At 51.8% G+C, this 13,589-nt stretch overlaps 1 protein-coding gene across 1 annotated transcript in view; it reads left to right on the top strand.

Moving 5' to 3' along the window:
• The first annotated feature begins 308 nt into the window (after positions 1 to 308).
• Positions 309 to 13,589, top strand: part of IMPA2 (inositol monophosphatase 2) — a 45,612-nt gene continuing 32,331 nt past the window's right edge. The window contains exon 1 of the mRNA XM_027068453.2: positions 309 to 632. Within this exon, the coding sequence (XP_026924254.1) occupies positions 537 to 632 (96 nt within the window). The 5' untranslated portion in view covers positions 309 to 536. The remainder of the gene's footprint in view (positions 633 to 13,589) is intronic.

The following is a 13,589-nucleotide window of genomic DNA, read 5'->3' as shown; positions in this document are numbered from 1 at the left end:
AGGCCAGCCTCAGGGCGGGGCCTGGCGGAGCAAGAAGCTAGACGTAAATCGAGAGGGGTGCGGCTCGGGGCCGGGGGCGGGGTTGGGGGTGGGGCCGGGGGTAGGAGGGCACGAGGCGTAGAGGAGCAGGGCTCCGCGTGGGGCCCGAATCCTTGCCGGGGGGGTGGGGCTCGGTGCTGGAGGGGTTGGGCTGGGCACCGGCAGTGGCTGAGAACAGGATGGGCGGTGGAGGGGGGCGGGGCTCGGCGCCGAGAGGGGCGGGGCTCGGCGCTGGGTGGGGCGGGGAGCGGGATGCGCGGCGGAGAGGGGCGGGGCTCGGGGCAGGGCCGGGGCGGGACGCGGGACGCGCCGCGCGGCTCCCCCGGCCGCGGCCCGCTCCCTGCCCTTCCCGCGGGCACAGCTGTGGGGCCGGCGGCGGCCGAGGCGCGGAGTGGCGGGACGAGGAGGAAGCAGTGCGGAGCCTAGTTTCGGGGCGGCGGGAGCCGGTGGGGGCCCGGCGAGGAGGGCTGGAGGTGGCGGGGCCCGGCGAGGCCACGATGAAGCCGAACGGCGAGGACGAGGAGGCGCCCGCCGGGGGCCCCTGGGAGGAGTGCTTCGAGGTGGCCGTGCAGCTGGCGCTGCGGGCGGGACAGGTGAGCGCCGCGGCCCTCCTCCCCTGCCCGGCGGGGTCCGGACGAGCACAGCCCCAGCGGGCAAGGTCGGGCCGGGCCGGGCGGCGCGCTGGCTGTAGGACGCCCACTTGGAACTTCGCAAAGTCCGAGCAGAACTCCTGTCGGACGGAAGGAGACCTTCCCTCGGGGCTCGGGAGAGCCGGGCCCGCACGGCGTGCGGCCGCGGGGCTGGGGGCAGTGGCCCGCGCGTGCGGAGTGGGTCCGGCGCGGCCGGACCGCGAGCGGTGGGCGTCTGGTATCCGCGGACCGAGGGTGCTAGGGCGCGTTTTGGTGAAAGAAGCCTTTGTGTTGGTTTACTGCACAGACCGTCCCTTTCCCTTCTCCATTCCAGGACCCGGGGGAGGTGAGCACCTTTCTCCCGTGGAGGGGGCGGCCACCTATGAAGCATTCCTGACATGGCCCCTCTCCTTTGGCCGTGTTGAGTGTCTAACTGTAGGTGACTTGACCTTTGCGTTGGAGAGAGTAGGTTAGAATTTACTAGCTTTGCAAATTAGCCCTAGGATTTTAAAAAGCCCTCCCAGGCTTGAATGCCGCAGCTGTTTGTTTTTACGGACCTTGAATAGATCCTGTGGCCAGGACGTGGGTGTGGTTGCCTCCAGGTTTAAACCCCTGCCTCGGGAGATCTGGCTGTCTTGCTGTTTGATTGTCTTTCCTCAAGCAACCTAAATCCATACCTACTACGACCCAACAGCGGAAAAGTGGTTCCATTCAGTGTTAGGAGGAACTTGGTAATGCTGACGAGAAAAAGGACAAGGACGTAAATCAAGCACCAGAGCTGAAAAGAACCTGCTACTTGAATTTGAAAAGAGAGTGCAGCTACTCTTTTCTCACTTTCATTTTTGCGTTTCGTTCCCCACGTTTTCCTCTGTACCCGAAGCGGTTTCTGACACATTGTAGATTCGAAGTCCTTGCGCAGTGAATGAGCGCTGTTGGTTCTCCCAGGACCGCCAGGGTCCGGGTAGACTGAGTGGGAAGGTGGCTTACTCCTGCCTGGCTTGTTAAGTAAGGTACATGACTGTGTTTTGGTGATTGGAGGGTCAAGGTGGACAGAAGTAGCAGTGTGAGCAGATTGACTTTTTATATCCAAACAGCACTTTCTTTTTCAGGTCTAGCAGTATGAAAATGCCCTGCTGGTTTTCCCTGGGTGTTAAAGTCAGGCTGTTACCAATCCTGAGTTTGAGCCGAGTTGTCACCTGCATAGTGGATAAGTGCTTCACCTTGGTGTGAATCCTCTAATCCTCTTTACAAGTTCATTTCAACACCGAGTAGACACATTTTGTGTTGGAGGGCCCGCCCTCTGTGGTTTTAAGGATGCAAGATTCAGCCTGTAGGGAGGGCATGACTTAAAAGGTGGGTTGTGGGACTTCACCCTTTGGCTCTCCTTCCTAGTGGGAAAAGAGGACCCCAAACCTTGAGTGCTACAAGGCTGAAGTTTGTAGCTGCAGGACAAACATTCTTCCTGGAAAGCGCATCCACTGTGTACAGGGAGCACTTGCTTCCCCTTCCCCCCCCCCCCAGGCCCCTCACTTCCTTTCCAGAATGAGCATCATCAGGATATTTAATAACTTTTAGATTCCACCGTAAAACTCTTCTCCCTTGAAGCTTTAAGGAGAAGCCAGTTTAGGATTTGGACACCACTGTGTAAACCCTGGTGAGTTGTTATGGGTTTTTATGGTTTTTCAAATGTAGATCCGTGAAGAAACGGAAGGGTTTTTAAAACTTTTATTTTATTTGAAGAGATGCTTATATAGAACTTGCAGTATGGTAGGCACAATTCTAAGGGTCTTATTAAGAGATATCTTAAGTTTTAATAACTTGCCAATAACAAAAAAACTTTTTTTGAGAGTGGGGGAGGGGTAAAATAAAGATTCTGCCATTAGGAGTCTGGTCAGGGAGCCCAGGATTCTGGGCTCCCTCTTGGGCATTATGTGATGCTTCCTGCCTGCCGGGCAGTGGAGGGGAGAGTGGCCGGAATGGTCTATGGCTGGAACAAACAGAAGCCACACAAGGTCATTGCAACCTATGTAAAGTGGGACAGATTGTCTTATTAACGTTCTCACAGGAATGGGGTGCTGGTTGGAGAAAATCTGGCCTTTGGCCAGATAGCCCAAAGAGGGCTGAAAAGGTAGTTAATGGTGATCCTTTTCTGAGTCCTCCTTAGCTAAAGGAGTATTTGGCACAGTTACAGTGGCCTTGTGGCCCAACATGCCCACCCCCTCACCCGTACCCGATGTTCCGCTATTTTAAGTTTGCTCCTCTCAGCTTCTCCTGAGACAGTTCTGTGTGTTGAATTCCCAAGTCTGGGCTCTATATGCTGCAATATATGCTATATAGTTCTATATGTGCTCGGGGGTGGGGCGAGGGCCTCCCAAGAGATAAATATTGCCACCCTTCATCTTTCAGATGCTGGTTTGGGTCAGGGCAGCCCTACACACTTTGCCGCCACCTCCCTTTGCCCCACCCTAAGAGGTCTCCGCAAAAGTAACCTGCCCTGAAGTGCTGGCTGCCCTCTCCACCACGGCCTCCCAGTGTTCTGCACCGCCCATTCCTGCGGTGCCCAACCACCCATGCTGGTGCACTGCAGCCCTAGTGCCCAGCCACCTGGCTGCTGGGCTTTGGGGAGGGGAGTGACTTGAGCCCCACTGCTGTCGCCACCGCAAATACAAATAGTAATCTTCGTTGGAATGGGTGTTTGTCATCTTTGACGTGTGAGCAAAAGTATCTCAGAAAACTGCTCCTGTAGGGGTAGATCTAGGTTTTGTTTAGGCCTGAAACTCAGACAACTTAGGAGCCCTCTTTAAGAAAAAAAATACAAAATTACAAATTCAAAATGAGGTATAAACATCGCTTAGAATAAGAAAAATCACAACAGTATAAATTCTAAGATGCTAACAAATATGACAAAATACATAAAAATAATTCTGTAGCTGCTTCTCAACCTTCTGTAATACTTTTCTCACATTTTTGGCTTCATGCTCTTTGTGCCTTCAAATGACTGTGATTTTGTAGTGTTTTCTATGGAGCCAGGAGGAGGATAAGTTCAGGCTCTCCAGTAGCACGACTGATTGAAATCGATTACTGATAGTTTGGAAAAGTTTATTTAGTCTTCAAACTTATTATGGGTAGGACTATATACATTTTTAGGATCGCCATCAAATTTGAGAATCCTGTCAGTTTTCTCTTATATGCTAGTTGTGAGAAGATAGGGAAGAGTTTTTTTACAGACTAGCTTCTAGTTCCATATGGTCGCTTCTTTCTTTCCACGGTCCTGTGTGCCGGTTGCCGCTACGCATGCTCACACGCTCCTCTGGCCCTGCCCTTCATGTCACCATGCCAAGCCATTCGGCATGGTGGACAGTGGAAGCATTTCTGGAAGCCATTCCTACACAGGATGGCTAATAATAACTTACAGACAGATGTGACGGCAAACCCCACAGATATATTCCATCAAACCCAGAGGCAATTTCATCTCCACTCAACTTGCCTTCAGCCAGAAATGCCAGTGCCACCTGACACAAAATATAATGGAGGTCACAGTGGAAAGAGACAGTGGTTATATCTGCAGTCAGAATAGCTGATTTTTGCAGACTTAAAAAAGGTGTTCATGTGTGATCGTGTGAACACCTTGCTAAGGTCCCTGGGAGCCTTGAAGCCTCGGCTTCATTAGCTTCACAGTAAATTCACCTCTGCTCACTGGTGACAAAATCTCAGGACAAGGCAGGACACCAAAAGCCCAGGATCCACCCTCACTCAGTACTCCAGACGTCCATCCTCTCTAGTTGGCCTTACCTACCCAAAGCCCAGTCTTGAGAAGTGAGGCTGTCGTCCCTAAAGCCCCTGCGTGGACCAACCCTCTGGCTAGCCAGATTGAACTAGTTGGCATTTTCAAAACACATTGCGCTTTCCTGCCTTTCTTATGCTTCCTGACGACCATACGCTCCCTCCAGGGTTCAGCTCCTCAACCCTTTCCTTCATGGACCTTCCCATGTGACTCTCCTCATCATTCCTGTGGTGCTTCCCGGCTTTGTTCATCTCTGGTCTGGTTGCTGTGTCTTCCCTACAGTGTGCTCTGAACGTGGATGCTCTTGTGTCCACCTCTGGCTCCCAGAGTGGAGAACACACATCGGTGGGCTCTGACCCAGTGTAACCCCCTTGTCTGGCTGGCTTTGCCCACGCAGTGTCGTTTCTGATTTGTGGTTTTAATTCTTATCTGGTATATCACACGGGGAATTTAGTAAGTGAAATACCCCTGAAAGGACTGTTATGAAAAACAGCAGTGCCCTGTCCTCTATCATGCTCATCCTTTTCCCCAGAGGTCACTATTTTCAATTTTCTGATAGTTACACTTGTCTTCTGAATCACAGGCTTCCACTGCTTGCTCTGGAGTTGTCTGTTGTAGACACTGCATTTATGTTGTGAGCTGCATTTCCCGATCAGTTCCATCGTCATAAGCTCATGTTCTGTTGACTATACAATTGTAATGCATGGTTGAGTTGGATATTATAGTTGTATTACATATTTTCTTTCTCATGCAACATGTATTTTCCTTTAAAAAAAAAGTGTTTTTTCATTTGCTTAGCTTTCTGTGTATCTGCTAATAGTCATCTTTGAACTTCCCAGCAGAATGTTTGATGATCTACTCAGGGCTGTTAAACTCATCAGATTCATGGCTGTAGAGAAATGGTCTTCACTGTCTTATGCATCAGAAGCACCCGGAAAGCTTGTAAAGGCAGACTCAGCCCCCTCCCCAGAGTGTCTGACCCACTAGGTGAGGAGCAGGGTCGAGAATTAGCATTTCCACCAAGTTCCCAGCTGATCCTGATGCTTCTGGGCAGGAGACAGCACTTTGAGAACCTCTGCTGCATTTTGTTATGTGAATAAATGACTGTTTATTCAACTCTTGAGGAAACTTTGGATGATGTCCAGTTTGGAGTTATGGATAATGTTGCTCTGAACATTCTTGCCTGTGTCTTTTGGTTTCATATGTATGTGTTTCTACTGGGGATATTTTAATGATCGGAGTGAAATAATTGCTGCGTCATCAGGTGTGAAATTCTGCCAGGTAGTTTTCTACAGTGGATGTACCAATTTACACTCCTGCCAGCATGGGTGAGGGTTCCTGCTGCTCCACGTCTTGGACGACACTTGGTATTGTCTGTCTTTTCCACGGTAGCCAGTCTGATGGGTTTCAGGTGGTATTTCATTGCTTTAATTTGCATGTCCCATACGACTAATCAACCTAAGTGTCTTGTCATGTGCTTCTTGGTTATCTCGTTTTTACAATGGTGGCACTAAAATGCTGATTACAAATGTGTTCAGGCACCGAACAAATATTTATTGAGTGATTCTGACAAGGACTGTACCTTTACTCTGAGTATGATAATGAGGTTCTGGGCAGTCCTGTGTGGGGCCCTTACAGGGTGACAGGGAGCTCACCCTAGCTGCTGTGTGGGACCCTACAGTGCCCCCGGGGACCAGAATTGGTTATCTGATAGGAAGCTGTTCACGTAGTCCAAGTGAGAAATGAGGGTGGATTGATTGGACAAAAGTGAAGAAGGTGGTAAAACAGATGCGTTTCAAAGGCTGAACTGCCAGGCTTGCTGTTGGATGGAGGCAGAGTGTGAGACCCAGAGAAAAGGCAGGGATGCCTTCCAGGGTTTGGGCCTGCAAAACTGGTTAAATGGATTTGCCATCTTCCAAGATGGGGAAAGGGCAGGAGGAACAGGTTTGGAGGTGGAAGTCAAGTGTGTTTCAAGCACATCAAGCTTGAATTGCCAGTGGATTTCTAAGTGGAGGTGTTGAGTTTGTATCTGGAGTTCAGGGCACAGGGTGAGGGTGGAGACCCCAATCTGGGAGCCCATGGCCCGGGCTGGGGTTTAAGGCCAGGTTCTGGGACCAAGAGAGAGCCGGTTTGTCCACCCGTGGACTCCGCCTTAGGGTGCTCCCAAGTTAACCTCCTGGATTTTCTCTGGGAGATTCCCAGACGTCAGTGTGCGGAGGTCTCAGGTCACTTATTTCTTTCAGAAGAGACTCCCTGCCCCTCTCCCACTGGGCGCTGGAGGAAGGGAGGTGGCGGGTGGCAGTTTCCCCACTTCCCGCCTTCTGTCCCCCACCTCCCCTCGGCCCCGTGCTGCATTTTGTGCCCCGGGTCCAGGCCTCCTGTTCCTGATTAGCTCCGCAGGTGGGGAGTCAGCCTGCACTTACAATTGTAAAACTTTTGCCAACATTTGAAACCTCCGCCAAGACGGAACTCCCGAGAGACAACTGGCGAACGTAGAGTAGCAGCTGCCCTCTGTGGGGCACATGTGGTCCAAGTGTCCTGGGCCCACCTCTCCCTGACCCTGTGTGTGAGGCCAACTGCCATTTTCCTTGTGTGTTGTTGTAAGAAAGAGGCATGTTTCTTATGCCCATTTTGCTAACAAGCTGGGGTGGGGGATGAGAGCACGCACATTGTTTCAGAGGCATTTGCATCTGCCCTGGCAGGAGGAGTCCATGAAATCCCACATCTTACTAAAGGGATGGAAGCAAAGGCTGGTGTCACTCCCACGTGAAGGTGAATCAGCCTCTGTGGCCCTAAGATATTTACTTGCTAACCTAATGGAGCCCTCGTTAGTGGAGTTTACAGTCTTTGGGGCTGGCGGGGAGAGTAGGCTGAAATCTTACCACTTAGCCAGAGAATGGAAACGATGCTAGTGAGTTCCAGAGCCCCCCACTCCACTCCCCAGCCCTAGGAGTTGGGGGGGGGGGGGGCTGGTGCTGAGCTCTTCCAGTTAGCCTGAGGTTTAGAGAGGAGAAGGGGACTTTTGTATCCGGGCTCCTCCCTGTCTCTCGGCCTCATCAGGCTGGAACCGAAGGCTGGTGGGCTCACATCTTTCTCCCGTGGGAGATGAGGGAAGAATTTAGTTGAGTGGTGGTGCCACGTCCTTGTAGCTAAGCCAGTTTCAGGATCTCTGCGTCCACTATCCCGGCAGTGCCTGGGCTACCTGGGTGGTGCACTCAGCATGCAGTGGGCATTGGAGCCCCCCACCCCAGGCCTCCTGGGACAACGAGTGGCTTAGCCAGTGATCACAATAGCATGCGGGATGGCTGTGGTGGCCGTCTTCCCAGGCCCTGGAAGATGGGGGACAATTTCCTGGAAGAAGCATACCTGCACTTGTGATTTTAAAAGGAAAAGCGGGATTCCCTAGAGAAGTTGGGTGACAGGCTCGGGAAAGGTGAGGGTGTCAGGGCAGAGAGAGAAGATGGACTCCCTGAGGGGAGAAAGCCAAGGCGGCACGCAGGAACAGCAAGCACGTAGCACGTTGGCTGAAGCTGAAGTTGGAAGAGGAGGGTCAGGCCAGTGGGTGGGCAAAGTTTGGGAGGCTTGAGGAGACCCTCAGTGGACGGTGGGGTTGCAGGGATTATTGTGCTCAAACTGACCAACGTGAGTCTCAGTGACGGCGTTGTGGGCGGCCTTGGCTGTGGATTGTGAGGTGAAGGAGACCTAGTTGTGAAGAGCCTAGGGGTTTCTGGCGCAGGCAGCTGGGTGCGTTCCACTGCTTGGGAACTCCACACCTGATAGGGATTCAGGAGTCCCTGGGGGGGTTGGCCCTGGTCAGCGACGGAAGATTTGGAGCACCTGCCGCGCAATCCCTTTTCCTGCACTTACAGCTGTGACCATGGCAACTTTCCTCATTTCTTTGTGCCTTGGTTTCCTCATCTTCAACTTAATTATCACTACGTCAGAGTTCTTTTGAGGGTTCGCTAGTTGGTACGCGTGAACTGCTTGGAGTGGTGCCAGGGCAGGGTGAGCCCTCAACAGGGTGATGGTGCGGCCACCAAGCTGTAGGAGGTGGGATCCAGGGAGCGGCCCCTGCTGGCGGGGCCCAGCCTGCGATCTGGGATGTGCCTCTTGTAAGGAATGGTCTGAGGTGGAGAGGGTCAGGTGACACAAAAGGCAGCTGAGGTGTGGGGGAAGGTTATCCTCAGGATGTGTCACACGAGGTGGCCAGGCGCCCAGTGGGGCTGGTTCAGAGGAGCACCGGGGCATCAGGAGGACATTGGGAGGGGGGTGGTGACCGGACTTTAAAAAGTAGAGATAGCAAGTTGGAGGAAACGCCCATGAAGCTGAAGAGGGAGGCAGTTGACGCTGGAGAGCTTTAAGACTCGCTGGCTTGTGATCCCGGCATCCATGGCCCACCTCTGCTTTCACCAGCTCCTCCTCGTCCCCGTGATTAGGTTCATTTGTGAGTTATTAGCAGATGTTAACTGCTGACCCGCATGCCACAGGAGAGCCACATGGAATTCACTTTGTGGGCTTTATTGATTGTCCTGTGTATTAGGATTCTCCAGAGAAACAACCAACTTGAGGCCAGCAAGTCCAGTTTGCAGGGTGGGCTGGCAGGCTGAAGACCCAGGGAGAGCCAGTGAGCCAGCCCAAAAGCCATAGTCAAGAAGAGCCAATGTTGCAGAATAAGACCAAAGATAGTCTGCTGGAGTTCTCTCTCACTCAGAGAAGGATCGATCTTTCCTTCTATTCAGGCCTTCAACTGATTGGATGAAGCCCACCCGCATTACAAAGAGCAATCCACTTTGCTAGTTAAGATGTTAATCTCATCCGAAAACACCCTTGCAGAAAAGCCCAGACTACCATTTGACAAAACATTTAGGGTACCCCATGGCCCAGTCAAGTTGACTCATAAAATTAACCATCACATCACACTCACTTGTGTTCAGATATGTCTAGAACCTGAAATGTATAGTCAGTATCGTCAGGACTGTACCTCCAATCGCCACATTTTTCCCAGTCCAACAGAGGAAAGTCCTGTTGCCTATTAGAAACCCGCTTCTGGCAGAGTTTTTTTTTGGGGGGGGGGGGTGTGCTGGTCCATGCATTCTGGAACACACACAAGTTGCTCTGTAGTTATGGGTATTAATTGTATAGCAGACTTGGGGACAGTAACGTAGAACCAAGATGGCGTAGAGACCAGAAGAAGGCTTTGGGACACATCCCCGAATGATGCTTCTGACACGGAACCCGATGGTTTCCCTTCTTTTAGGTTTGAAATTCAGGAGTCAGTGACTAAAGGCTCATATTTTATATATTAAACATTAACAGAATGTTATCTGGAGGGAAAGCCCAGGCCAGGAGGTCTGTGAAGTGCATGCTTAGTTAGTGAGTAGCTGAAAAACATTAATTAAAAAACAGCATACACTAACTGACTGCTGGCAGAAGGAGCATGTTTACAGTGTTAAGAGCAAAGATAGCTGTGGTAAAGGGCTTAGCAGGGAAGTGCCCTGACAGCCTCACGGCCACCCCCCTGTGAATGGGACTGTGGTGGAAGGAAGGGGCTGTGTGAGTCTACTGCTGATTGATTGAAAAAAATACAGCACTCTCTCGTCACCCTTCTTTGCAGTGTAGGAACATTTAAGAATAAATCTTTTCTTAACCCGGTATTTTAGGATCCCATTTGAGATCTGTACCTTGTGTATAGGTTTTTGATTTTTGCCGTAAGTCATTAAGTTCCCTCAGGCATTTGCTCTCAAAAATAACAGTGGTGCACGTCCTTGTGTACATAGAAATCATTTTGCGTCCCAAGACCATGACATAGGATTCCTCATTTAGTTCTTCCAACAACCGTGTCTGAGGTGCCACTGTTATTACAGATGAGGAAACTAAGGCTCCGAGAAGCTCGGTGATGCCCCCCACAGTCTCCCAAGTGGAGTTGGAACTCAGATCTGTGTGATTCTAAACTGTAGGTTGATCATCTGTGCTCCCTACTGATATTATGAAATGGGTGCAAGCAGGACCAGGGGATTCTAGACCAGGGGATTTTTCATATGCATTTCCTCCCCAAAGAACTAGCGTTTTCAAGTCACTGGGGACTGAAAGGAGGCTGCTGGTTCGTCTAGCTTTCCCAGGTGTGGGAGCCCGCCTGATAAGTCTGTGCTGTCCCACTGCAATGCATGTCACCTTGCCGGGTCTAGAGCCTGAGGGGCAGTGTTGTGGGGAAGGCTGGGTCCTGGACCTGCCAAGATGAAAGGCAGGGCTCCTGCCCTGCAGCCACTTCCTATCTAGTGGAAGAGGCTGGACAGTGCCTTATACTGATAAAGCAGTGCAGTGCGTGCAGCGACTGAGATGTGCCTTCGGTGCTGTGGGAACCGCTGAGCCAAGGGGAAGGGCCTCACCCAGGGTGAGTGGGCGGAGGGCTACACAGGCAGTTTCCCGGAGGAGACGGGCGTGAGCAGGGTCCTCAAGGACAAATAGGCTTGGCCCTTGCAGGAGAAAACATCCGTCCAAAGACGAAGTTGCTGGAGAGCGAACAGCAGAGAGTGACTGGGCATGGCAAGGGGGACAGGTGCCACCCAGGCTGGCCACAGACGTCCTCACACACAGGACATGGGGCCTGCCATCCTTTCCAAGGCGGCGTGGGGTGGGGCAGGGAGAGGACAAGTCACAGGGTGTGCCAGGAGACAGATCTGCTTTCTGGAGAGGCCGCTGGGCTCTGGGTGGACGACGCTGCAAAGGGGCAAGACAGGAGGTTTGGAGGTTGAGCAACACGGGCAAGTGAAGGCAGGCAGCGTGAGGTTAGCGTAGTTCTGGGAAGTCATTCAGAAGTAGGGTCCACATATCTGGGTGTGTAACCCGATGAGAGGGAGGAGTTCAGGTGTCCCAGCGGATGGGATCCAGGGCCTGGAGGAGCTGCGGCAGAGGAGAGAGGGCTGGCCCCAGCACCGCTTCAAGTTGCCAGTGAACACGGAGGGTGGTGTGGCCTGCCCCACCATTAAAGGACACGGGCACATTCAAGTCCCATGGCTTTCCTTGTGACACATGCCCACGTCGAAACAGTCATGGCAGAACAGTCATAAATATTAATAGACACAGACCAGAAATATTTTGAAAAAGAGCATGATTCGACACCTTCCTCCTGAATCCATAAATCTCCCCTCCTTTGTGTGATTTGTAGCTAGGGCCTGGGTCCTCTGGAAAGTGTGCCCAGATGACATCAGACATTGCCCAAACTGCCCACACAGGTCCCTGAGCATGCATCTCCTCAACATACGAGGGTTGTGTATATTTTGGATCTTAAAGACCAAATGCATAAATACCAGGGCGGTTAGATATGGCTTCACAAGAGCACTTGCTAAAAAAGTCTTCCAGACTTTAGTCACCTATGAGCTCAGTGTGTAGCAACCAAGAAATCTTCATTCCGATGTCCACCAACACCTGACTGTGTAGCAGCCCCCGTGTAGGCCACAAAATCTACCTGTGGAAGGTGGATACCTAGACAGGACCGATGGGGCTCCTTCGCCGGCATGCACTGACGTGGAATCCCAAGAGGCCAGCTGTGTGGTTTGTGTAAGTGCCCTAGCAGCACGCTGAGAGGGTGAGTGCCCTCCCTGCTGTGCCTGCAGATGTTGGAGACCCATCATACAGGAGGTGACATCTGAGCTGAGTCACCACATGGGCCAGAAGAAGGCTGGCGGTTCTGTCAGAGGGGAGACTTGAGAGTGAATGATTCACTTAGGCTGGAGCCCAATAGTCATGGAGCGGGGAGGGGAGGGAGAGAGAATGCAGAGTTTAGGTGAGGCCCATTTGTTAGGTTGGTGGCTTGGCTTTGTTCACAGACCAGTGACAGAAGCAAGGCAGGTTTCTTTCTTTCCCACAACAGCCCAGTTAGGGGTCTGGGGAAACGGGGGCTGTGCTTCTCCAAGTCACCCAGGGACCCAGGTTCCTTGGCGCTTGTTGCTTTAAGGAGGTGTTCTCTTCCCACATGACCAAAGTTGACCTCTCACCCCCACAGCTACATCACCAGCTGGTGGCAAAGGGGGAAAGGACAGGAGGGAGTAGTGCGCAAACAGTGGCCTTTTATGGTGTGACTCAAGTTGCACGTTCACATCCTCCTGGGCAGAAAACAGGGCCACGCCTACCTGCCTGAGAGGCAGAGAGGTATGGACTGTTGAGTCTTGCTAAACTTGGGCCTTCTCTCCCTGAAAGGAAGAAGAGGATACTGGCTACTTGGGATTAAAGTCTCTGCCAGGAGACCACCTCTCAAGAGCTATGGTATGCCACCTGGGGGGTTTTGTATCCTCAGAGTCTAGGGAGCCCCTAAGTGCTTTATGCTGGGATTAAGGTCAGGGGGTTAGCAAGCCCTTCTGGTTGTGGTTTGGTGAGTGGACACGGGGGCCATAAAGCAGATTCGGGCTGGCTCCAGGAGGGGGGGGATGGCAGTGGATGGAGGCTGGAGGAGGAGACTCCAAGTCCATCTTAACTTTCTCACAGGATAACCAAAAACCCACAGTGAAACAAAACGAAGAGACCAAGGTGGTCAGTGTTCATATAAGCGCTAATGGTCCAGTTGGAAAAAATGTGCAGAGTCTATCCAAGCAGTTTGTTGTGTATTTTCTTCATGATTCAAAGACTTCTGTGCACCTACTCTATGCCAGGTATAGTTCTAGAGGCTAGGGGTATGGCAGGGAACCAAAGTGCCTCTGCTCTCCTGGGGGAGACATACCATCAACAAAGGGACAAGTGAGATGATTTCAGATGGCAAGAAGTTCTGGATAGGTTAGAAGATATAAAGTCCCTGGAATAGAAAGAGATTTGGTTAGGACCAGCCAGAAAACCAGAGTGGCAGAAGGATGGCGAGACTGGGAGTGGCCTATGGGAGGTGACATCTGTAGGTCTAGGTTTTTCCTGAAAGCCATGGCAGTCTTTGCGTAGTTCTAAGCATTAAAGTGATTGGAGCTGACATATGTTTAAAAACCTCTCTGGCTTCAGCACAGAGGCTGCAGGGTGCATGGTTGGAATCATAATCTTGAACTGTACAAATGCTTACTACATGTGCGGGTAGGGGCAAGTGTAACATGAAGCTGGAAGCCTGTGTCCTCTCAGGGTGGAGGTCCCAGGACTTCTGTGTGGTGCTGGGTCAGAACATC

Source organism: Acinonyx jubatus, chromosome D3, assembly GCF_027475565.1.
Source record: "Acinonyx jubatus isolate Ajub_Pintada_27869175 chromosome D3, VMU_Ajub_asm_v1.0, whole genome shotgun sequence".
Classification (NCBI taxonomy): domain Eukaryota; kingdom Metazoa; phylum Chordata; class Mammalia; order Carnivora; family Felidae; genus Acinonyx; species Acinonyx jubatus.
This window is presented reverse-complemented; position numbering and strand designations above follow the sequence as displayed.